The 25,888-nt window shown below is 44.7% G+C and overlaps 2 protein-coding genes across 4 annotated transcripts in view; one reads left to right on the forward strand and one right to left on the reverse strand.

The window, feature by feature from the left end:
* Positions 1-25,888, forward strand: part of psmd1 (proteasome 26S subunit, non-ATPase 1) — a 41,202-nt gene that overhangs the window by 5,383 nt on the left and 9,931 nt on the right. For both annotated transcript variants that reach the window (XM_042111825.1, XM_042111826.1), the window contains exons 14-19: positions 38-234; positions 783-878; positions 1,660-1,724; positions 19,980-20,094; positions 22,963-23,079; positions 24,753-24,855. In XM_042111825.1, coding sequence (XP_041967759.1) covers positions 38-234; positions 783-878; positions 1,660-1,724; positions 19,980-20,094; positions 22,963-23,079; positions 24,753-24,855 — 693 coding nt within the window. The remainder of the gene's footprint in view (positions 1-37; positions 235-782; positions 879-1,659; positions 1,725-19,979; positions 20,095-22,962; positions 23,080-24,752; positions 24,856-25,888) is intronic.
* Positions 3,440-13,050, reverse strand: htr2b (5-hydroxytryptamine (serotonin) receptor 2B, G protein-coupled). 2 transcript variants are annotated; one of them, XM_042111852.1, is made up of 5 exons: positions 12,677-13,050; positions 12,373-12,563; positions 10,778-11,486; positions 6,816-7,016; positions 3,440-5,271 (listed from the first exon to the last, which is right to left on the reverse strand). In XM_042111852.1, the coding sequence occupies exons 3-5, from the start codon at positions 11,076-11,078 to the stop codon at positions 4,310-4,312; spliced, it is 1,464 nt and encodes a 487-aa protein (XP_041967786.1). In that variant the 5' UTR covers positions 11,079-11,486; positions 12,373-12,563; positions 12,677-13,050; the 3' UTR covers positions 3,440-4,309. The 2 variants fall into 2 exon arrangements, with proteins under 2 accessions (XP_041967786.1, XP_041967785.1); XM_042111851.1 differs by adding an exon at positions 12,091-12,127 and having other exon boundaries at positions 12,373-13,050.

Below are 25,888 nucleotides of genomic sequence, written 5' to 3' on the forward strand. Positions count from 1 at the left end.
GTTTGTGCTCAACTGTTTCACGTGTGCATCTGTACAGGAGAGGCTGCTGGTCTGGGTCTGGGCTTGGTGATGCTGGGCTCGAAGTCGGCCCAGGCTATCGAGGACATGGTAGGCTACGCCCAGGAGACCCAGCACGAGAAGATTCTGCGCGGGCTGGCCGTGGGCATCGCCATGGTCATGTACGGCAGGATGGAGGAAGCTGACGCGCTCATCGAAAGCCTCTGCAGAGACAAGGTACCACAGGCCCTAAGTGGTTTCCAGGGTGGGATGCTACCCTGTTTTCCTGCTGTGCACTGACTGAACTGTTGTACTTGTACCTCATGACCACACGTATCGTATCGCCCAAGAGATTATAGTGTAGTGTGGTATAGCTTTGTCTGTCTTTTCATGTGCCTCATCTGTAGTGTTTTTGTCTATCTAATATTTAATTGCTATTAATTGTACTGGCTCTGTGTACTTGACCTTTGGCTTACCTGTTATTTTATGCCGCTGTAGATTCTGTAAGACCCCAGTATTCAGACCTGTGTACATTTGGAGACCGTATCATTAACATGGCTGGTTTTAAGGCCCCCATCCAGACACGCAGTCCCAGACACATGCAACACAGAACACTGAGTCATTTATTTGGCTGAACATCTCCTGTACTGTTCATTATATAGGCTGGATACACACACACACAACACAAACAGACAGACTGTTGGCTCTGTGTGACAGAGTGTACAGGGCACCCACACTTTGCAGACGGCACCCTGATGTTCTGTTTTGTGTCTCTGTGGCTCCAGGACCCCATCCTGAGACGCTCGGGAATGTACACAGTGGCCATGGCCTACTGCGGCTCCGGGAACAACAAGGCCATCCGACGCCTGCTCCACGTGGCTGTAAGTCCCCTTTCTTGCTCTCCCGTAATCTTGTATGTGGAGTGCTTAATGCGCTATATAAATAAAAGTCACTTGAGTTGATTGACTTGTATCAGCCAGAATCAGACAAAATAGACAAACACTGATATATTACCATCACAATGCCAAATGTGAGCCATGATATCATTTCAGTATTTCTTTTTTACAAGGCCAGTACATTGAAGTCGTGTCTCTTTCCATTTACATTACATTTATTCATGTAGCAGATGCTTTTATCCAAAGCAACTTTCATATGTCAATTATATTAGTTATATTCTTCCCAGAGCAACTCGGGGTTAAGTGCCTTGTTCGGTGGAAGCTGGGAATTCAACCCACAACTTTTCAGGCTACTACATGCTAGCCCAGTTCCTTAGCTACTACACTATGTAGATTGCTGACTGCCTATTATTATGCACATCTTTCTTGAAATTAATTTCAGGAAGAGTCTGCAGATAGATCACAGTACAACCACACTCCCATTAAATATGTCCCATCAAATATAATGCTTTGAATTATTCTATCCTTCTGAGAAATATTACTATTTCTAGAAATAGTAGAAAATAACTTACTAGAAATACTATTTGGTGCAAGTGGCTACACCGTTCAACGAGGTCACCTGGGGAACCAGGTTCGAATCTGACCCACAGTCATTTTCCGATCCCACTCCATCTCCTTCCCACTTGCTTCCTGTCACTCTTCACTGTCCTGTCTGAATAAAGGCAAAAAGCCTCAAAATATGCTTATATTGTTTTGCATTTTTTAGGTCAGTGACGTAAATGATGATGTGAGGAGAGCAGCGGTTGAGTCCATTGGCTTCATCTTGTTTAGGTAAGTGTCATCGTGTTCTTGACTCACTCTTGCTCTTGTCCTGCACTTCTTCCTGTAGCCACTAGAGGTCATGTTTTGCTAAGCATCTTAGAATGTCAGGCTGTGAAAACTTTGCTAGTTTGTCTGACAGTCTGCATATGTGCACAAAGAAGAAATTCCTTCCATTCTTTTCAAATATTTTCCAAATGTGTTTATGAAGATCAGAATGACTGTTGACCACTAAATAACCGTTGTAAGGTATTTCTTTCGGACTGCTGTCTATTCCTTCCCGCTTTCATGTTGAAAACATCCAAAAACAAACATACATTATTTGCAATTACTGGAAATGGCTTCCCTCTGCTCCTAATACGGATAGCTAGTTTTGTGGTGTGTATTGTTGAGATGCTATTCTTATACAGAACAAGTTCTTTCTGAGTTGACTTTGTGCTTTATTGTCTGCCATTGTGTGCCAGATGTATTGTGGTGTTCGTTTGCCCTCAAAACAGGTTGAACTTTGTACTGTAGACCTAAAACCCTATGTAGTGAGTTACAGTGATTGACTGGTGAATTGCCCTAATTAGGCTGAGTAGAGTCTGAAAGAGATCTGTGTGTGTGTGTGTTTTTTAGGGAGTAATCCTTGTGTATTGAAAGAGGCTGGCTGGCTTGCTTGCTTGTTTTTTATGTGCATTTATTTTGAAAATATATTTCAGCACGGTGAGTGTAGGCCATTTTAATTATCATTAGTCAAAACACTGTCAATAAACGACTTCCTAATTGGGATTGTTTATATTAACAAGCGGAAATGGTTTCATGCACAAGCTGCAAATTTCATTTTTATGTTGCTCGGAAATGACTACAGCTTCTGTGTTTTTATGGATGACCACTTCTTTTTATTTTTGTAAAAAAAAAAAGGTTAAATGCGTAATTTTTTTGAAAGTCAATATTTCATACGAATTACTAACATTTGTGTTTTATTTTGGCTGGGATATGGTAAACTGCTGTCTGTGTCCGTTAAACTTTGTTTTGCTAAGAATGAGTTTAGTATGTGAAATTGAAGAGCAGTGGCAAAGGTCATTACGACTCAATTCTCGAAGTACCCTAATAAGTCCTCCTCCTTTTTTCATCCCTTTTATATTTAATTTGCTCACGAAGCTCCATTTCTCTCTTCCTGACATGAATTTACCCATCAGGCAGTTCTGCTCTGTGTAACCGTGCTTGGGGCCAAGCAGAGGAACTGGGTGGACTATTTTAAGCCCAAAAAAGGTTATGTGATATTCCCGTGATCAATTGGCTGCAAGATAAACGTTGTGTAAATCCTTCCTGTGTTTAGAGAGCCTCCTGAACTGCCACAATTCAGAGGTGTTCTCCAGTCGCACTTTCCGACAAATAGAAAAGCAGTACCCAACGGAGCTATATACCTTGTGTGAAAGTTCCAAAGGTTTCAGTGATTTCCATCTCCCAAATTTCCTCTGCTCTTCTCCCCAGTAGATTTACCAGCCTTAATTAACATTTATGTGGCCAAGAAGAGAATTCTTAAATTTGCAATGAGGCATATGGTATTGTAGTTCATCGACCCCTGAATATTAAAGTTCTTTGTCACTTGTATCAGACACAATAGGCGCTGGCAGAATGCGATTAAGCTCTGTTTTCCCCCCTTAATTCATCTGCCCAATCCGTGTGTCTTTCTGATGGATTTTACTTGGGATGCATTCGTGAAAGGCGATTAATCACAGAAAGACTGGTTGAGATTTTATTACTAGCTATAGCCATTATGGGGTCATGCACAAATCCGATGATGGATGTTTGAGGTGTTTTTGGTTACCTACATTCAGATAGCTTTACAATGACTTCTGATTCTAGTTTTTACACATTGTTGCAACAGTAGAGGAATGAAAATCTTGTCTGAGGTGTAGTATTTTTCTCACTGTTGTATTCATGGCAGTTCATTATGAAAACTTATATAAACAGTCATTAATACTAGATACATCTGTGTTATGGCAAACCCAGCTTTGCATATTTTTAAAGGTTGTTCTCTATGAATCCTGAAATGTTTCTGTCTCTAACCTTTATTTATTTTATTTGGCAAGGACACCAAAGTCTGCCCACATATGTCTTTGTCTCACTTAGCATGTACAATCATTGGTTGGCATTTTTTCTCCAAACATAAAAAATCTGACTCTAAAGGCAAAGTATAAATCTTTTGCTTATTTGGCACAAAAAAGCATAGTCTTTCATCTTTTCAATAAAATCAGGTGACATTCAAGAACAGTAAGTCATGTGTACATAGAAGGCTCAAAAGATAATCCATGCTGTGTTTGATTGACTTCAACTGACTGTCAACATTGAATCTCCCTTATGCCCTTAGAGCAAGCAAGTTGGGTTAGAATAGAAGATGAACTGAATGTCCACACTTTTTTTTTTTAATTCCACCAACTGCTGACATCCACAATTGGGTCCTGATTCAGCCCCTTCAACTCATTAGGCTTTATATTGCCAGATCAATGCTTCCACCTATTAGAAGAGCTTTGTTGCCAGTCATGTTCTTAGAAAGCCACAATATTTACTGACTTTCCCTTGTTGTGTCTAGTGACATCCAGTTCAAAAGGTCACACATAGCTAACATTTTCATCCGGCTTGCAGTCATCATTCTCTGTGAGCAGTAAAGTGTCCAGCAACACGCTGGTAGAGGACTGAATTGGTGCCGCTCTCCTTCGCAGAGGGCTCTGATAGTTCACTGGGCTGATGCCATTCTTCATACCATGCTTCATAAAGAGCTTTGAGTTCTCAGCCACGGAGGAACGAAAGGAAATACGAGTCAGGGTCTTTTGCTGCACTTTCGGGGGCCTGGGCCCTCCACTGTAGTTACAGGTGATGTAGCGGGCAAACGCCTCGCGAAAGTTCTTGTTGAAAAGTGTGTAAACCAGAGGGTTGACTCCAGAGGAAACATAGCCAATCCACTCGAAGATGCCCATGAGCCGACCCACCACCTTAATGTCACAGCTCTTGCAGAGTACTGCTGTTACATTTGTGATGAAGAAAGGACACCACATGACGACAAACAGAAGAAAGACTATCCCCAACACCTTTGATGCCCGTTGCTCATTGCTGATGTTCTGCATGGACTTTTTACCCATGGTTGACAGTCTGCGCATAGGGATGTCCTGACCCATAAAGGGGTTGGGGGGGCTACCAGTTCGTTCTCTCTTGACCCCCTCTAGCATTGCTAGTTTGGCGGAGTCTGATGGAGAAGAGTTGGGTTGTTTGGTGGAGTCCGACGGAGAAGAGTTGGGTTGTTCACGCTGGCACACTGTGGAGATGGTGGGCCTGGAGTAGCGTTGTGTCACCCGTGACCTGAGCAAGTAGGCCTTTTTGCGTAAGGCCTGGATGGTCAGCAGGTATATGACCATCATTACGGTGAGTGGTATGAAGAAAGCTGCCAGCGATCCAAACATGATGAAGTCATAGAAACTGTCCTGCTTGAGCAGACAAGTGTGGTTTTGGTTGAAGGTGATGTTGTTTGGGTGATGGAAGCTTCTCAGGCCCTTGATGGGAATCGGTATGGCAATTCCTGTAGAAGTAAGAACACAATTGGTCATATAATGAAGCTCTCTGAACAAAGTCTTGAAGAGTTTTGAAAGTGTACTTTTTGCTCTTAATCCCTGGCACAGATGGAAATAGGTCCTCTGTTTGATATTTAGACATACTTTTAAAGGACTAGAGGGAAATGATGGAATAGTAGCTCAGTGTTTCCCACAGAATTGAATTCTATTTGTGCTGGTAGGTTTGCAGAATTAACTTGAATGCAACAGTTTTTAACAAATTAACGCAGCGTGATTATGATGCTAACCAAATTTAAGCACAATTTAGTACAACCTGGAAAATCATTGTGTGGTGGTAAATGTTGATATTGTGGTGGGCCGCCACAAATAAGTCAATGTATGGGAAACACTGGTAGCTCCCTTCATTTACTACTCAACCCCTCATGTACTACCTCTCAAGTCCGCACAGGATCCATTAGTCTTTTACAGACCAAGAGACTTGCATTGCTCTGAGCAGCCGTCATTACTTTTAATCTACTGTCGTCTACCTTTTAGCTCGGCAAAACCAGCACAGGCTAAAAAAGCAGAGGATTGCCGACACCGTGTGCCTCGAGCCTGAGAGCACGGGGCCTGCCTTTGGAGGGGCGTTGTCTGTGTCCGCCAGGATGTCTTAGCCAAGGCGCTGCACCACGGCGGACTCGCTCCAAACAGCTCAGCCAAGGGGAATTGTCTGGACTAGATGTTAACGAGCATGGCTCACGAGGTGTTTAATTTAGTTTTTCTCCTCTAAAAGCCACTGTGTAACTGAGACGGGAATCATTAAAAGGAAATCATTGCACTTATGTAAACATGGGTTCACTGGTCAGTCAGCGGCAGTCCAGTTTCAAAGACAAGGGGATGTTGAAGAAATGCTTGACGCAGATAGTTTTGGTGAGAAATAATGGGAAAACACATTAATCAGAAAGGAGTAAACAAAGACTGGACAGATTTGATATGCACAACGCGCAATGAACTCCACCAAATGATCCCTAGTGGTATTGGTTTACATTTATTTGAATCGGGGACAAATTGATTTTCTGTTTGAGATTATTTCTGTACACTCATAACTCTCTGAAGTCTCCCGAGTATGACTGTTGAATGTCTCCCTGTTTACGGTCCCTGACCTGTGAGGGAACATGGCAAACGTTCACAGGCTGTTCCCAGCCTTCTCTCGGCAGCGTCTCCTGCTGCACAGCCTGGGGCTGTTGGCTCCTGCTCCTCTGGTGTGGCATGTGTCCTGTTGCTTCTTTAAATGTCAGGTTTAATGTGTTGCGCATGGTTTCGCAAATGTGTTCGTATAAAGCAGTTGCCCATGTGCCTGAACTTTTTAAAGAAGATTCAGGTTATATAGACTGTTTTTGAGGATAAATGTCCCAGCCATTACCAAACGCGACACCCCGAGGAGAAGGTACGTCGTAAATAGGCCAACGATGGGGCTGAGAGCAGACATTCGTCAGTCCTACAGACATTAGTCACCTGTAGAGGGAGGGGGATCCATGTGGCGTTACCCCTGGCTCCCATCACACATGCTTACCGATCGATATGAACCATACAACTGCAATCTTTGCCATGGCCTTGGCGCGGGACTTGTACTGGCTGTGCTGGATGGGCCTCTTGATGGCTATGTACCGGTCTAGGGAGATGGCACAGAGGTGCATGATGGAGGCAGTGGAGAAGAGCACATCCAAGAAGAGCCAAATGGGACACAGGAACTCGGGAAGTGGCCAGTCAGAGTCTGGAGCATAAAGAGCAGAAAGCATTTATTCATACGGGAACATATTGGATGTTGTTGCTAATGTAAAATGGAACTTCACTGTAACACAAAAATATTCTACTATGATGCAGTTTGGGATAGTTTTATTTCATATTATTTCTTTAGTTCAGTATATTGTCCATCAAAATAATTAACCTAGAGGTGATCTAGTTGAACTTTTATTTGTTTTTGTTGGTCATCCAACCAAACTGAAGATTATATGCCACAACAAACAAAAAAATAATTTGCTTCAGTTTTTCCATTTTTTTTATGTGTTAAAACACAGAAATGTGCATTAGTCATAAGTTTAGATCTTTTGCAGTTTACAGTCTACATCGAGAATTGGAGCAGCCCATGCTATTGGCTCAAGAATTAGATTGAAGAGGGAAAATGGTTCTGATGATTAGGAACCCATTTGTCTCTGAGTGGACCAGCATCTCCAAGGACTCTTGCAGTGACTAAGAGCTCATGCTACTCCTGATTTGGATATGCGGTCATTGTAGCATTGTTTATTTTGGGGTCCAAACAGCACATTGCCAGCTAATTGAGTTGGACTTCGTCCCATTTGAAATTAATTTGGTTAAAGATGCCGTCATTTGAAGCCTTTTCCAAAATGTAATTTAAATATAGTATTTAAGGGGTTTAGTCCCATGAAATGTTTTCTTAGACCATGGTGACATTGCCCACTAAGATTTGTAGATATGAAGGGCTATTGTTTATTCAGGGAAATTGACTGGGCTTTAAGCTTTTGGCTTGCAGTTTCTGTCTGTACATATCCTATAAAACAGCAGTGCCAATAAAGAAGATGTGGAGGTCATTCATTTGTTTCTGGAATTGTTTTTGTCTGCTTGAGACAAATGAGCTTTTGGTGGTTGAAAAACATCTTTTGGCTTAGTTTCATTCAAATAGCAGAAGATTTGAGGTTTCAGTTTGCAAACTAGCATTTTTGTATGGGAGGATGTGCTTGGGATACTTATTTGTTTAAATATTAGTTTATTAATAACATGTTTCATTGCAACCCTTTGTGGCAAGCAGTGTTTCTGATCTGTGGATTTGGCAAAGGTTTGTTTATGCACAATTATAAAACACAGTATAAACACTGGCTGATACTTAAACTAAAACACTGGCTGATACTTTCTTGTTATCAATATGGTCTGTTGTTTTTTCCATTGTGGTTGTAGTTATTTTAGGTCTCTGTGAAGCTTAGATGTTCCTTGACCTGAGTCACAATGATGTTAGTTGACTGTATTTGGGAATGATGAAGTCAGACTTGCAATATTTAGGCTGTACATATTTTATCAGATCTGCAGCAAATTGACTGAAATTCCTTAGGTCCTTTGTAGCCATGTTTTGTTTTTAAATTTGACGAGAGGCTGCAATTTCTGTAATGGGGTCCTTCAGGAGCTCACAAGCATTTAATCTCTTATGTCCTCGTGTTTATCTTGTGGCCCTCTCTCTGGCAAATTTGAGTTTCAACCCATTTCATTCCAGCAAATTAAGTGATCTATCTCTTATGTATCTTATGCCTGTGGAAGTGCAAACTGCTTCAACATATGTGTGTGTGAGGTACTGCTCCCAGATCTGTTCTGGAGCTCTGTCAGCTGTACAGTTATTTTATAATGGAGCTTTCAGTACCAAAATGGCTCGTGTCTCATTCCTGTCTGGGACACCCCTTATACGTGTTTTTTCACGATCGCCATTTTTTCCCCTGAAATGGAGAATCGCAACAGATGTTTTCTGCCAAGGCGGAAATACTCTGGCGTAAATATTTCTCACCCCTTTAAAGATAAACACCTATGTGGTCTGGGTGTGTAAGCCGGCTCCCATGTTTCGATCCACTGCATGTTCTCTTCTATGAAAAAGTAAGGGTGGGGGTGGGGGGACAAGGCTTCAAAAGCTTTGTCTAGTTTCGGCTGTAATCGTGGAGCATTTAGTTTTGATGGCTTTACCATTGCAAATTGCTCAAGGTGATGCATCTGCTCACCTGCTCCACAGATGTGAAAATCCTTGACCCCCAGCTTTACATCAAACCTATAGCTAGTATTCCATATACTCATAAAGTTTCAAAATTCAGTTGGAGAGGAGTTGTTTAAAAGTATAACTATATGACTGTCTAGCAGAGTCCAAGTTAAAAAGGTAGTTCGCAAATAGCCTGATGAACTTCACTTTCAGAGAATATTCTATGTAAGCAATGCACTTAAAATACTGTATTATCAGGTCCATGGGTTTAACTCACGGCAGCATTGTTTAATATACACTGTACTGGTTAATTTTGCTTGTAGATGACTGACTGTTCTTTGTGCTCAGATTGACAGTAGTGTATTTATCTTCGTTGACTGGTGAAGTGATTTAAAGCACACATAGTCCCCATCTTGCTGTAATCTTCTCCAGTTGCAGATGTTTTCGCGCACCCACGCCACAAGCCACTAAGTACACTTGTTGTAGTCACTCGACTTGTGCACAATTCTGCTTGGTGACCCGTGTGAAGCACTACAGTCTTGTTTATGTCTGTTTAGGCTCCCTTGACCCCCCCCCCCCCCCCCCCCCCCAGGTCCCTTCTGTCTAATATCTTGGTACAGTGCAGTGACCTACTGTCCCCTCCACCACCCCATCCTGAAATTATTCCAAAGGGCCTCTCGTGTGCTCCGCTGCTTTTCATGTAGCCTCTTTTTCATCTCCGCATTGCACAAACGTCTTTGTGAGCTGTGAGGTCGGTGTCCTCCCAGATAAGGACATGTGCGTCGTATTTGTTGTTTCTGCCATCTCCCTTCCTCCTTTCAACAACGGCTGGCTTGAAAGTGAGATGGATTGATTTGAGGCAGTAACCCTCCCCCTTCTCAGTATTTTCCCCTTTGCGTCCACTTGAGTAGCAGCACATGGTTCCTATACTGATAGCATTGTCTATCTGACATCTGTCTGACCACTCCTGTGCGTGATGGAGGTGAAACACATGCCATGCCATTGGAGCTTGACTGCTCTAACTGATGAAGTAATGGACCTGCTGGATCCCAACAGCACAACAGAAGCATCGGCAGAGATGCTTTTCGGTTCCGCAGTTTTAGAACCACAGCTGCATGCACACATGGCTTTGCTTTTTGTAGTGTTTCGGAGGCTAGAGTCTGATCTGCTCTCCATCTCACTGTAAGCGTGCCTGAGTTCCCCGGCTGGATGGAGAGATGTTTATGTGAGGATTTATCAGGCAGCGCACGAAGGACAGGGTCAGCAACTTGCAGATTCACTGCACCAGTTTAATTACACCCTCAGCGTGGGGGTGTGTATGTGTATAGCACTATTTTTTTTATTTATTTATTTATTTATTTATTTATTTATTTATGATTTGGTCAGCAATGCTGTTTGGATTTTCTGACACTCATGGAGTTCTTTTTTTTTATTTATAAACTTTTCTTTTCTAAATTACGTAATTTTCAGACACAGAAGGCGCTTGAAAGTTGCCTATTTTAATTATTTGAGGGCCTTGTGAGACCATTCTCTTTAATACATAAAGAATCTCGGCGTAACTGGTGTATTGGAATTTATAGCAGTTTGGCTCAAATACAACAGCAGCACCAACAAATGGACACAATAGAATAGAACAAGACGGCAGGCAAACGCAACAGTGCAGCTAGCAGCGGGCAGAGTCAGTCCATAACACTCCTAACTGATAGATTACTAACTCTGACCGCGCACATCAGTCGCCTAAGGAGTGCGGAGACAGTGGGAAGGGGGACTGGGTGGTCACTTACTGAAGAGCACGCTCAGCAGGGCCAGAGGCATCACCAGGAGGCCCACCAGCAGGTCCGCCACGGCCAGCGACATCAGGAAGTAGTTAGTAGCGTTCTGCAGCTTCCTCTCCAGCGACACGGCCATTATGACCAGGATGTTGCCCCCGATGGTGGGAATGATGACCAGCAGGATGAGTAGGGAGGCCCAGCGCAGGGGCAGGGGGTCCTCTCCGTCACCCGTCTCCACCAGGGAGGCGTTAGAGTCCAGGGGGTCGGAGGTGTTGGGCAGCAGCAGCAGGGATACCTGATCTCTCTGGGACATGGCGCAGGGCAAAGGGCTCGTGCTGGCTGACCGGGCTGTGAGTGGAAGAGGGAGAGAAGGCACTCTGCTCTGGAGGTCCCCGCAGGCTTTGCCAGCATGTTCACAGAGCTCCTTCAGGACGGGCAGGGGGTGGGGGCCAGCAACAGGAGGGAGGTGTGCGGTGGCAGCAACAGCTCACAAGTGACCCCCCTCTTTCCCATCAGCTGTATAACGTCACCCTCGTTTGGGGAAGAGGAGATTGGTTTTGTCTGTGCTCTTGTCCTGCTACTTTAGATTGTTGTAGTAATCCATTAGCCACGGCTTGTGTCTTCAGTTATGGTGGTTGCTGGCCCTTAAGTACTGCGTCATGCTGCTTGGTATGGTGCAGGCCCCATCCGGTTTGCGTTGCGCAAAGAATTAGTGGTCCTCCTGAGAGGTGTAAAGAGGGATACATAAACATTTTTTTTTTCTGTTATCGTCACTCTTGCAACCTTCCATTCTCCCACATATGACTGCACATTTTCCTCAACTGCCATTTCTATAAAGAGGAGTGACATTTATTGTAACAAACGATATCTGACTTTCCTGTTTGCTCATTAGTATTCGGTCCAGACCATAGAGAAGCAATTAACCTAGGAAGTGACCATGAGCCGTTACCAGTTCTGGCTGAGTGTGTTGTGTTGTAGATTTTGTAAATTTTATATTTTACTGATATGAATTTATGCTTTGGTAAGTGTGCCCTCCTGAAAGTTAGCAGATTTTCATGAACTAACCTAATACTTTAGCCTTTATTTGTATTATTATGAAATTCAAGCTCAAATTGGTGTATTTCAAAATAGTCAAAAAGACCCATAATTATCAGTTATATTTAATTATCCGTTTCTTTACAAATATCTTAACCCTCACAATACCCCCCCCCCCAGCCTAGATTAAGTCCTTTACCCATAAAATGATTTGCTCTAAAGTAAATGTGGAAAAGTGTAGAACTGAAATTAAGAAAAAAAAAATTACCAACCTTAAAAAAAGTACCAACCTTAAATGTGAACTTGTTCACAGATTCCAATAATTTTCTGAAACGCATTAGATTGATTTAGCTGTCAATCTTATAACAGTTGATTTGCAGCAGAGATTGTACTTAATTGTCACCTTCGTTGTTTGAAATCTGCATGCACTTGTAATTATCTAGATTTATACAGTTTTTTTTTTTTCAACCCATTAAATTGTCCTAACTGTTCTAAATCACTATAAATGTCTTTTTCAAAATCCATTTTGAAGGCACTTGAATTGAAATTTACTTCAGTTCCTTTGTTCTTACCTGCTATCGTATCCAGTCCTTTTACCCTTTTAAGCGATTGTTCCGTGTGTCAGATATATTCTCGGCCATGATTCAGCAGCGTGTGTGGAAGGTCTTCATGTGTCAAACATTTATGTGTTTGCACTGACCCACTATCCGTTAGGTAGATGTCAGTGGCCCTTGCTTGCTCTTAATTTTGTGTCCTGTAATTTCTGGCAAAAAAGACAGGAGGGAAAAAAAAGAGAAGAAAACATCACCGTTGTCCTGACAAGTTGTCTGGCTGTGAGGTGTTAAAAATTAAAATCCCAAATATCTCTCTTCTCACTTCACTGTTTTCCTTGCCGAAGAATTTCCTTTGTCCCGGCAAATTGGAAGAATCCCCAGTCCGGCTCCGCATCACCTAGCATGATCACAGGTTCAAAACTTTCAGACGCTCGCTCTCTCCCTCTCCCTCATGTTCCTCTCATACTCCCTCTCATGCTCCCTCGCTCTTCTCTCACCCTCGGTTCTGATTGGCTCACTGCTCGACTCGTCTCTGGCTCGTGTCTTCCTCTCCCCCCTCCCCCATGTGCTGGTGAGCTGTTCTGCGAGTCGGGCCGGAGGAAAACAGATGAATGTGTCTGTGCTGGATGTGTGCCAGTGGTTCTGGGAGGTAATTTCCTCCAGCACAGCGGCCCTACTGTTTATGTTTGTCACTCTGGAGTCCAGAGCTCTGCTCTGCATGGGGGCGAGTGGAAGATGGACGCTGCTGTCCATGGGGAAGGAAGGGCGAGCAGGATCCTGGTGCTCGCTCAATGGGTACATTCTGACGTTACTGTAGCTAACGTCAGTGTGTCGCTTAAACAAGGTTCATCCAAATTGAAAAGATTTGTCTCGAGTTCTTAGGATTATAAATATTTATGCTGCAAGAAATGTTAATGAAAGTGTGAAATGAAGCGTCATTGGAAGCGCCGAGAGCCAACTGCTGATTGGACCATAACCCATGTGTGCTGTTTTTAGTCCACACCCATTTTTGCATAATATCTGCAGGGATTGCTTCCTCCTCTGTCTGGGTGTTTAACCTTCAGAATAATATGGCTGTGTTCCCTGCGGTTTGTTTGGTAGTTGGTGGTCCCTAATGATCTAAATCAAAATAGAGCTCCCCTAAAAGAACTTCAGTTGTTTCACATATAATGTTCCCGCCAACCCACCCATGCCTCTCCAGAAGGTAGCCCAGACCCCAGGACTTGCACCTGGTCTCATAGGACCTCTGCTTTTACTGTGAAAGGAGCCCTCCTACCAATGTATTTTATGCTTGAACACAATGCTAATTCACCACAGGTGTCTACGTCTTTTTGTGAATGCTGGGTGTCTGGCTTTGTCTGCAGGATGGTCTGGTCTGTCCATCAAAATCCAGAGAAAGCAGCACCCCCATCCTCCCCAGCTGTTAGCGTTTGCTCCTAACTGTCGACATCTTTTTTAAATGAACTTGTGACCACCCCACCCGCTTCTCCTCCCACCATCCCACCGTAGTCCCTACCGTGCCAACAGTGAAAAAATTGCCTTTTAATTACCCTGAGACCCAAAGGTTATCAGCCAGCTCCGTTTGCTCTTAGAACTCCGATGTGAGTGTTTGCCAGCGTGCCCCCCTATGTGTTGGCACAGCATGGTCTGTCTGTGTTTAAGACACATCTGCTCTCCACCCCTCTGCTCTGCATACAGCCATGTGCCTGCCACTTCGATCGATAGATAGATAGATAGATAGATAGATAGATAGATAGATAGATAGATAGATAGATAGATAGATAGATAGATAGATAGATAGATAGATAGATACTTTATTGATCCCCAGGGGAAATTCAAGAATTCATTGGTTCAAATACATTCAAATTCGGGTCAAGCACTGACTCAGATTTTCCAGCTGAACTTACTAATATTTTGTAACCCCACTCGTGCTGTGCTGAAGCCAAGCAGCCCGCTCTGCTGGATCCGCACAGCTTACCCCAAGGTCCATGAATGCTCCTAATGTCTGTTGGCACTGAAAGTCGTATGTAGAATTTGGTGTCTGCACAATATTTCCATCTTTTAGACCTAGTCAATATCTAAAGTCAATTACTTTTTCCCTCTTGTCTTTAGCATTCCATTTAGAATTTGACTCCCAACACATAATTTGTCTTCCATAGAAATTATCCTGTCCCATAATATGCCGTTCTTTAAAACCTTGCTCAGTTTCATTTCTGTTTGGTATGCAAATCACACCTTGCCACTAATGGTTTGGTTCTTGTCCAGTGTCGTGTCAGCCACACCTGGCACGGAGGATCCGTTTGGTCCCAGCTCACAGCACTCTGTTGTGTGTCAGCTTTCTTGTGTTTATGGAAGTTAAGCAGAGGACTGAAACGGTGTGAACCAAAACAGTGTTCACCATTTTCTTTCCCTCCTTTTTTTGGCCCCTCACTGAGATGAACCAGATATGCTTGGAGGTAGATGCCATTTGCAGAGTGTATGAAAGTTGTCCATCCTAAGAGTTTGCTTATCGTGTTAACGACAAGAGGCTGGCATCTGAATAGTACTGAACAAGGAGTGTTGTTGATTTAAAAGGGCTCTATGGAGGTATTTATTCTCCTGAACTGCTTTTCACTGCACCTTTGTCTCAAAAGAGGATAGATGATAATCCATATCTTGATGGACCCTAATTAAATGAGCTGATGCATGTTCTCTTCTTGAGCCAAATTAGCCAGGTAGTTGACATGATTAGATTGAATGAGATGCCTGTATATCTTTATTGTGCTTGTTTTGTCATCCTGCAAGAGAAGCTCGATAGTAATTCTTTGTTTTACACACTGATGATGGATGAGAAGGGAACGTAGCCATAGTAATTGGAACATGTCTATAACATTTGATAAATGTCTGTTTTATATTTTGTGCTTACCTTAATATGAAACCGTAGATAGTCGTAGAGAGGCAAAGTCTCTGTTTTTGGCAAATTTAAGGTGTGGCTGCTGGCATGGAACAACCCAATCCGAAAGTGAAGAGGTTTGGAGACTTGTCAAGTCTTGTGGCCATTTTTCATGAGGGAGAAAGACCGTTTTGACACAATATTTGTTCAATACCCAACTAAGTCTTTCAGATCTTTTGGAAGGGGAACTAAAATGAGCTTGCTGATGATACTTTAAAAATGTTTTGAAAATTCTAGCTTTATATCAGCTTTATACCCTTGCATTGTAGACCCGTTCTTTTTGCTAGAAGTGCCATTACAAAGCTGCACCAATGAGCTTCCTGATTATAGGTTTACTAAGGCAAAACAAATGACCAAATGTTGCAGATTCCTGCCACAAAATGTATTCTGAAACCTCAGTTCATGCATTCATACCAAACTGAACTGGTTTGCACAGCCTTTGCATGTGTGTTTGTGTCAGCTGTCCTAATCACCCAAACTGACATTTTTCACCCTGCATTTCAGAGACTGGAACAGAGTCTACATCCACATTGTTCCATTTTTGGAGTTGAAAACTAAAACCATGTTCGTCCATACTTTGACTGTATTCAGCTATGTACCAAAAACACTTTGTTTCCAAAACCCTCAAGTTGGAAATTCTGCCTTAGAGAAAGCCCTGTCCTAAATATGATTCCAGGCTGCCTCTTTCTCCTTTCATAATTTGTCAGGTCAGACTAAAAATATTGTTGTGGTCATCATGATCAGAATAGCAGCCTTAATCCTCTATAGGGGCTGTTGAAAGGTGATCCCGATCTCTCTGTGATTGCCCTTTCTGATCAGTTAACGCTGCAGGTTAGTGTCGAGATGAGCCCCTAAACCCTCAGCGGCTGGTCTGCATTAAATTTACTAAAAGGGGCCCCTACAAAAAAGCAGCAAGCCCGGATCACCAAACTCCAGAATATGGCTTAGGTTTTTTTTATTTTGAGGAGGCACTCTCGCTTGTTCGTTTATTGACACTGGTACTGTACATTAGGCCTTGGAGTTAGTGCCGTCTCTCCACGTTCAGCTGAGGTATTACTGTCGCGATTTTACCCAAAGTCTCTGAAATCCCTCTTAGTCTGACAGGGTGTGTTTGCATTGGGGAGGTTTACTGGAGACTTTAATTGGGTGTTAAAGGAATTATCCGGCGTAAAATGCACTTTTGCAGCTGGCGTCTTTAGGGGAAAGTCCGTAGGAGTCGATTGCCGAGTGTGGAGTAACACGCTCTGGAAATTCACTATTTCGTCGCCATTTTTTTAATTTATTTTTTTTAAACATAGTCCAGTCCATACAACTTCATTTCAATTTCGAAAGAAATACTGGACTATGTTTTTTTTTTAAAAAACGGCGACGAAATTGTGAATTTCCAGAGCGTGTTACTCCACACTCGGCAATCGACTCCTGCGGACTTTCCCCTAAAGACGCCAGCTGCAGCAGCAACATTTTCGGAAAGGTACTGGCTTGATGAAATTCATTCTGGACTCTCTATCCGACCACATAAAGACCTCGGGATACTTCGGTTTGGCTTTAGGGACCCTCTACTCACCACCACGTAAGTGTAATGTTGTTTGGAACTGTAGAAGAGGTATAAAAATAGCGTTTTGTAGCGGCGAAATGACTTGCCCTGGTCACTTCCAGGCTAACGAGTTTTGACTAAAAACGGTAAAATCGAACTTTCTCAAAACACATCCGAATGACATGATTTTGATGTCAACTCAACGTATGTACTCCCAATCATCCGTAAATTGATCTAAAGTGCATTTTACTCCGGATAATTCCTTTAAAGTGTGGACAAGCTTCTCATGAATAAGGCTGATAATAAGGAAAGGGGAAAAAATGTCGGCACATCGGTTTGTGTAGGTCACACGTATGTATGTATGTATGTATGTATGTATGTATGTATGTATGTATACAGATCATCTGCACTTCTGGATCGTGTCTATCACCTGGATTACAAGATTTTTGTATAGCATCATAGCTGCAACAAACGTTATTGCTGACGGGTCCAAACTAGTCTGAAGATTGCTATCTGGAGTTGGCGTTATCAGGCCTGTGGATTGATGGCGTAATGGAATGAGTGTATCTCACTCACAGGCCTCTCTTGTGCATATCAGATTTACTTGAAAGCCCATATTAGTCTCATTCCCTGTGGGTGTTATTCCTCAACAAGTGAGGCCAGAAACCAGCAATGCTGAAATAAATCCCTAAGGGAATGCAAACAGCATGTAAAACAACTGCTAATCTTCTCAATCTTACTATTACTTTCAAGTGACAACCCAATTTGATTTGGGTATCACTCATTGCGTGTTTATTCTCCTGCTCTTCCCACTGCTCTGGGCAGAACAACCGTGTCTGAACTGAGTGTGAACGGCCTGCAGAGAGCAACTCTCACAATCTGTTTGAAGTCCTCTTCAGCTTTTTCCCCAGCTCCAATGTTGTCTGCATTTTGAGCTCTTCAACAAACACCAGCTGATCAGAAGTCCTGTCTTGCAGCCATCAGCTGAAATCCATTGAATTTGAATGTTGTTTGCGTGAGAGGAAGAGAAAACATTTGTTCTTCCTCTGGGCATTGGTAAATGATCTGAGAGTCTCTCCTCATAGCCGTTTCCATATTGGTGGGCAGTCCGGTTTCAACTGGACTCTGGGCGCCTTCTGTCCACCTAGAGCTCACAGCACTGGAGGAGAAGAGAGGAGATGATTGTACCAGCAGGCCACTGACACTAATGTAAAGGCAGACCCCATCAGGGCCTCCTCTCCCAAGTGCCTGATCCTCAAGTGCTCTTATCCCCCTGAAGCAGGCTATTATACATCTAAGATTGTATGGTTGGGAGAGGGCCCAACATGACCCCTACACACACACACACACACGCATACATATACGTACACAGTCACTTGTGCATAGATCCACACATTTAACCACATAGACTACACATAATGCACATTGTGTGATTTTCATCATGGAAAGACCATATGACCACACAGTACAAACATACTTGGAGGCAGTCACACATTACCTAACTACCCACCGACATGCACTCTCCCTCCCACTCTCTCTCTCTTTCTCTCTCTCTCTCCCACACACACACACACACACACACACACACTCCCTCCGCATAATCCCCACCACTCCTGTTCCTCAGACACCAATCCCACCCTAGACCAGCGAGCTTTAGCGAGGTCTGGTGAGCTGTAATCACCTTGTGTAAATTGTTTAAAGAAAACCTTCCTGACACAGCTGCCTTGACTTGTGAGGGTTTGTCCAACTGAAGGAGAGGGCGAAAGAGGAGGTTTTTGGAGTGGGAGTTCAAAAGGACCATGTGAAGAGGCTCTACTGGAGCTTCTATTGTAGCCCTACGACAGCATGGCAGAGCCAGGAAAAAGTGAGGACCACACTGGCATCAGTTTGTGATCCTTCTCTAAATGTGGGGCTACACCTTGCACAGCAAGGGTCAGAGTGAATGTTGGTACCAGCAAGAGCTGGAGAAGTTGGAGGGGGGAGACGTGGGTGTTTGCCAGCATGCCTCTTTTACTGCTGTGGGGCTCCAATGTTCCAGAGAGCCCTGCTCCTATTCCTCCCCCACCTCACTCTCGAGTGTCAAAGCCCTCCACCATATAACAATGCGTAATGTTCTGCTTTGGGTGCCAACCGATGATAAATTGCATGTTTCCAGTCGTCAGTGTTGGGCCTGGGTTGCCTGGTTTCAGAGATTATGTCCTCGCATCTTCTGCTCCCGAAGCCCCCAACCCCCCTCCTCCGAAAGGGTGAAAGACACGCCAAGACGAATCCCCCCCCCCCCTTCATGCTGGGAGGGCAGCAGATCAGGCTGCAGGCAGCTCTAGGGAGCGAGGTGGGGGCGGGGGGGTCCCCGCATGTTAATTTTGCAGGTCCTCATTTAGTCTGCACAAGAAATGACAATTTCGATTTGACAAAGAAAGCTCCCATTCAGACTGGGCCAGACCCCATGCAATTACAGTGGCAGCCAAAGAGCTTGTCTTACTAAATAGGAAGGCACACAGTTTCGCTTTCACAACCTCCAACTTTGCCCACCCCCACCACTTCACACTAAAGGTATGAAGTCCTGGAAAAGTGTCAAGTACATTAATCACTGGCCCACTTTTTAGACACATGGCAGTGGTCTAGCCCCCCTCCTCACCTAACACAATTACAAAAAAAAAAATGGTACCCTTACACACTCAAACATATTGGCAGTGTGAGGCGTTCCAAAATTTAACAGCACAGCAGTTTAGCTGATGTGACCTAAACATCCTGTATACCATCCATTTGTCGTGGCCTTTAGCTAAATCAGGGCACCCACTTCCCTTGATTATAGCTATGCAAGGTTTGAGATGCACATTCAGCATTGTACCATAGCTTTTTCAGACCTTTATGTACAAAAGCTGCTGAAATGCAGCCATATTCAATCCTTGCAGTTAATGTAAAAATACCTGGACCTATACCCTATTAGATGCATTGGTCAGAGTATTTAGCCACTTCAGAGAGTAGCACATTGCAGCACACCTTGTATGCACTGATTAGCAAGTCTAACTCTGTCTTTTTCAGAGCCATTTGGATGTGTGAGCCCCTGAATATGCAGTTGCATTCTAACAAGTGACTGTCCCATTATCCCAGTTTCACTAAAATCACCTGTGTGTGTCTGAATGTGTGTGTGTGCAGGACTCCAGATCAGTGCCCCAGCGTGGTGTCCTTGCTGTCGGAGAGCTACAACCCTCATGTGCGCTGCGGAGCGGCCATGGCCCTGGGGATCTGCTGTGCTGGCACAGGACTCAAGGTGAGGTCCCCCTTCCTTTTTATCCCACACCTCCTCACCCCTCTACTTCCTGCCCTTCACCTTTCATCTATTTCTTGTCTTCATGTCCCTCTTTCTCCACGACACTTTCCCCGGTTTCTGGTGCCAGCTGTTGCATGGTTTGATTAGCAGACTGGCTGGCTGAGAATTATGAGTGCTGACTGAGATGGGTCGCAACGACCGATCAAACCAATTTCACAGCAACAATCTGAAATATCACTAGACCTCTCATAGGTCTCTCTGAAAGACACGGCTAGTTCCTCTGTCTGATGCAGTGGAAGATGACACACGGTTCCCTTAAGAGCATTTAGGGAAGTGTTATCACTAATCCCTGGAGTGGATTGCTACATAAGAACTACGCTGAATACATCATTTTCAGCACCATTTCTCCTCTAGAGCAACAGTGATTGATCTCTTGATGTTGGTGCACTCCCTGAAGTATGTATGTTTTTGTGTTTGTGCAGGGAGTGCATCCCTGAGGGATTCTTTGAGACTTCACATGAGGCTGTATCTGTGGGAGATCACACTAGGGCTTCGTCCACACCAGTGTCAGTGTTTTCAGTGAGGCCACAGCGTCTCTGCCTGTGTTGCCTCACTGGAAACAAACACACACACACACACACACACACACACACACACTCACACAGAGGAATCGTCTGTCTCCTTGGCTGGATGATTTAATGAAGCGCTTGACTCTGGGCTCTGACTCTGGCTGGGCTCTCTGATGCCGCAAACCCAAGCTGAGCCACGGGCCATTTCACCTGGAGCCGGCACGTGCCCACCCGTCTCCACAAACTGGACCCAGAGTTGTGTGTGTCTCTCTGTCTGTCCCTGTATGTGTGTTTGTGTGTGTATGAGGGATAGTACTGCCACTGCGACCGTGGATCCCTATTTGGGTCACGCACAGCCTAATGCGCCAGGTTCCATAATTTATACTCCTGGGGTTTCGGTTATTTTTATTGCAGGCATATTGTAGTCGCCCATGCTGTTCTGAGACATGGAGAAAGTGCAGAACAAAGCTGTTTGGAACCCCCCTATTTTACCTGGTGTCCAAGTCATTTTGCAAATGTAAACACCATTTGCTATTGGTCGTGTCTCTCTCTCTCTCTCTCTCTCTCTGCAATTTGTCAGGGAAATGGGTCGCCTTTCTGCACGCATGCAAATGTATAGCGTCAAGAGAGAAAATAAGTTGTGCCTTTCTCTTTCTAAGTCATTTCCGCACCTTCTAAACCTTTGGTTTGGGCTGACGTCTTGCAGCCCTGGAAGGTGTGTCCCCATCTGTCCATGGGCTCCGTGCACTAAGGCGGAGGCCTGCGCAGGAGCATGGCATTCTTCAGGCCGCTGCATAGATTAGTCTTGACGCTCAGTCTCCTCAGTTTAAGCAGACTCTCCAATCAAGCACAGGATGTGGTCAAGGCTCCCAGGCAGGCTCCACTCCCAAGTCGAAAATTTCACATCACCTCTGTGCTGGCAAGCCCAATGCAGCCATTCCATACCGTTTTCATTCTTATTATTCCGCTCCTCTTTGCCACCGTATTAAAACGATTCATTAGTCCTGTGGACAGTTTCATCTCAGGAGTCGGGGAAGAAGAGGGGGAGAGACGTGGTATTTTCGCACAAGCCTGCTGGATGGCAGGTTCGGCCTTGGGGCGAGGGTGGGCTGTGCCCAGAAACCCAATGGAGGGGAACAAATTGGCGTTGAGGTGTGAGCCGTGTAAATTGTTGGCCGAGAGCGGTTTGGTTTTGGTTTTCCACAGTGTTTGTGTCTGTCACTGGCGTTGGTGTTGACGGGCACTGGGATTGATTCGTGCCACCCATTTCTTGAGCACATTGATTCGTGCCACCCATTTCTGTGCCAGCCCCTTGGCGAGGCCTTGCTGTTGGGCCACTTGCCTTGGTGAGGCCCCTGAAAGAATCGTTAATCGAGAGGAGAGGATTGGTTCCTGCTGAGAGATCTGAGGCTCATCCAGTCAGACAGCTGAAGGCAGTCTCCAGCCACTCCTCCGAAATCCCCCGATATGTATGTGTGGATGGATGTCCATCCGAGGAAAAGGAGGAAACCTTTTGAAAGTGAATTTAATCTCCAGTCTTGCTAATCCAGCAGCAATCATTTCTACTTTCCTTTTTTCCTTCCCCTCTTTCTTTGCCCCCATCCTCCCTTCCTTGCTCTCTGTCTTTGTGTCGGTCTCCGCACCTCACCTAGCCGCCTACTCCAAACACGAGCCCTTCTCGCTGACCAGCCTGCCCAATTGTTTAGAACTCCGGCACGTGAAATGGGTCACAGGTGTTGCTGTTGATGAATGTGCACGGTGCAAAATGATAAGTGTGTGGTTTTCAGTCCAAACACCGCAAGGAATGTCTGACGAACCTGCCAGCACGATCACCCACCACAATAACGTCTTCATAAGAGCAGAGAGTTCAACTTAATTTCGCGATGCCCCAGTTGTGATATAGCTTTGCCCTATTATATTCAGCCGCTGGCGCAGCTAGACACCGCTAATAGTATTGTCTACACGCCTGGCTGTCGCTGTCTGAATTGACTTTGAACTGTCTGAATTGAAATTGAGTTGATGTCCGTAAACATTATGATTGTCAGCTCCTGTTCTCCAGAGGACTTTTTTTTTTTTCCTCAGTCAGAAGAGCAAATCAGTACTTAACCATGGATGGGTTATTTACAAATTTCTTTTCATCATCTCTTGATGAAAAGAAATCATAAAAGTCATAAAAATGGGACGGAATATGATATTGCATTTGGTATAATAAGAGCCTCCCCCAAACCACTGCACATAAGCCTTGTCAGTATATGTACCGCATTTCTAAAGTATGCATGATTTGTTTTCCCACACACAGGAAGCCATAAACCTTCTGGAGCCCATGACCAACGACCCCGTGAATTACGTCAGACAGGGAGCCCTCATCGCCTCTGCCCTCATCATGATTCAACAGACCGAGGTCACTTGTCCGAAGGTGAGCGGCATACACAAACACAAGCCTTCTGTCCTAAATTAGGCAGGACACTCAAGTGTAGATGCTCCCTCTGGCATACACACTAGCATCTAATTGGCTCACTCTCCTACCAATTGGAGGCTTTAGAACTCTGCTGTTCTAAAGTCATTGAGGTGATCTAATAAGGCATGAGCCTCAGGTAGAGCTATCTTCACTGCACCCTTGACACTTGCAGTCCTTGCGTAGTCCAGTCAGAAACGGTGGATATTCTCTGCCCTGAAGTGGCAGAGAAGCTGAGACATGGATGGATTGCTACGGGGTGGTGATGGCAGGTCAGGTAGGGACAGCAGTCAACACAAGGACCTTTACGTCCCCTCTGTTCACAAACTGCAGCACTGCCCTTTTAGTCTGTCCATACAAGCAGGCCACGTGTCACCTTCAATCAATTTGGTATTTACTTGTTTATTTACTCAGTAATGACACCTAGCAGTGATCCATGGCACTTTTTTTAAACCCAGATAGACCATTAATCACTCATTCTATTATCCACATATCCAGACTGGCACACTTCAAAATCAGGTTAATGAATGGGTTTTTTAGTGTTTAACGACACTGCATGCTCCACCCGTTCACTCCCATGTCCCAGCGTGGTGACGGATGGTGGCGGTTGCAGTATTGGTGGCTGTGCCTCTCCACCGTGCTGCGCTGCGCCGCATTCTGTATGCATCGGCGTGTCGGTGCGCTGATGAAAGCCATTAAGCTCCCAGACAGGGAGGTCAGGCACGATCAGCGGAACATTGAAATGCATTAGGCCCGTGATTGCTCCTTAAAATGGCTCGGTAGTGGCGCAGTGTTTGGGGGGGAGCTGAACTTCATCCCTGAGTCACCCCCAATTTAAACTCCTCCACAAGTTTAGCTCCATGTGAGAGAGGGAATGAGAGGGGGGAAGATGATGGATGAAGTGTGTGTGTGTGTGTCTGTGTGTGTGTGTGTGTGTGTGAGCGTGACGGATGAAGGGAGAGGGAGACCGTGAGAGGGAGTTGAAAGCAGCTAACCGAATGAGCTTGATGAAGTTGCGACCCGGAGGGAGGGAGATGGGCTGGGCGAGGCTGGAGAGAGTGAGTTGGAAAGCAAAGTGAAAATGGTTTGTACAAAGAGAAAGCCAGTCTAGAAGGTCGCTCCAGAGATCAATCCGAAATGAGGGAAAAGGCAACAGCTTGTCATAGTGCACAGCAGCTTTCATCTGCCTGATGCAGTAAGTGCAGAATGCCCCAGACCAGCTGCAACAAACAACAGACTTGTCATGTTCCTCTGCCAAGCACAACACTGCATGAATGCCGCCTAAGTGTTCTCAGCGATCAAATGGATACAAAGGCAAAACTGTTTTTATTCTCCCTTTTTTAATTTAAAAAAAAGAAGACAGGAAATGTTTTAAGATGAAAACCAACTTTGTGTTGTTTAGTTCATAGATTTGTATTTTTATGCAAATTTGTGTCTTTGCCCCCCCCCCCCCCCCACACCACACCACCTTTTTGTGTTTTTGTTGAAAAGCAATATTCAAAAAGGTTTTGATGCCATTTCAACTCTGTCTGCAGAATTACATTAATCATGTAGTGGCAACAATTTCACACCTATGAATTAGAGGAAAACACCTGACCAGACTTTGACCAGACTTTTATTCTCTCCTCCACCAGGTCGCTCAGTTCAGGCAGCTGTACTCCAAGGTCATCAACGACAAACACGACGACGTGATGGCCAAGTTCGGGGCCATCTTGGCCCAGGGCATCCTGGATGCAGGTGAGCGTTCCGGCTGTGCTCTTTTCTTGTTCCCTCTGTTGAGGTTCTAGTTCCAACAGATATGGAGCGAGCTCCAAAGGTGTCGCGCTGCGTTAGCTCGTGTGACGATAGCCACGTTGCTCAACCCCACCACCCCCTTTGTATGTTTGCGTGTGTATATACAATGTGCATGTGTGTGTTTATTCTTTGTGTGTGTGTGTGTGTGTATACACATGTGTATGTGTATGTGTGTGTGTGAGGTCCCAATGCGAGCTGCAGATCGTCACTTTGAGAGCTGGACGCGAGCGCAGATGTGTGTACGCATACCCCGAATGCAAGCGTGTGGCGAGACACGCTCTCTAATGCTAACAGTGGGCTTTGTGTGTGAGCCCCAGAGAAAGAGCAGGGCTGGCGTCGGGAGACTCCAAAAGGTCTGTGTGGAGAGCCTGTCCAAATATAAGGCCAGGTGCTGCACACGTCCTAACAGCTTCAGAGAGCTGGGTGGGTATGGCAGGGTTGTCCTTATCAGCGAAATACTTGGGCTAACTTTGTTGTGCTGATTCATTAGATTAGTTTGAAACGAGTCCTATTGGTCTTTACGTTACTGCGTGTGCACACATTTTTACAATGAACTCTCTTATTCCTTTGGATTTGGTGACACGGGAGTTAAATTTGCTGAAGGTTTGTGCTTTGGTGTGATGGTCCTTCTGTGTACATGAGAAAGAGATAAGGGGTGTGTGTGTGTGTGTGTGTGTGTGTGTTGTTGCGAGGTGAGTATGAGATTGGGCAGCGGGTTGTAGATGGCTTGCCAGGCCCTCTCTTGGCTCTTCTGCAGTAGTTGAGCAACCCCCCTAATGCCCTCCATGCATCATTGTCATGGCGACAGCAGGCAGGCCGGAACAGGCTCCTACTCTGGGCAGATGAGATCTCTGAGATGGATCAGCTCTCTGAGATCAGCACGCACAGCTCCTGCACACACACACACACACACACACACACACACACACACACACACACACACACACACACACACACACACCCGCCCTTTTCCTTA

This window comes from Alosa sapidissima, chromosome 12 (assembly GCF_018492685.1).
Source record: "Alosa sapidissima isolate fAloSap1 chromosome 12, fAloSap1.pri, whole genome shotgun sequence".
NCBI classification, from domain to species: Eukaryota; Metazoa; Chordata; class Actinopteri; order Clupeiformes; family Clupeidae; genus Alosa; species Alosa sapidissima.

Coding starts and splice junctions, on each gene's coding strand:
- htr2b (XM_042111852.1), bottom strand. CDS start 11,078: ATGTCCCAGAGAGATCAGGTATCCCTGCTGCTGCTGCCCAACACCTCC. Junction 7,017..10,777: donor CCTGCTGAGCGTGCTCTTCA/GTAAGTGACCAC, acceptor TTTATGCTCCAG/ACTCTGACTGGCCACTTCCC. Junction 5,272..6,815: donor TGTATGGTTCATATCGATCG/GTAAGCATGTGT, acceptor TTACTTCTACAG/GAATTGCCATACCGATTCCC.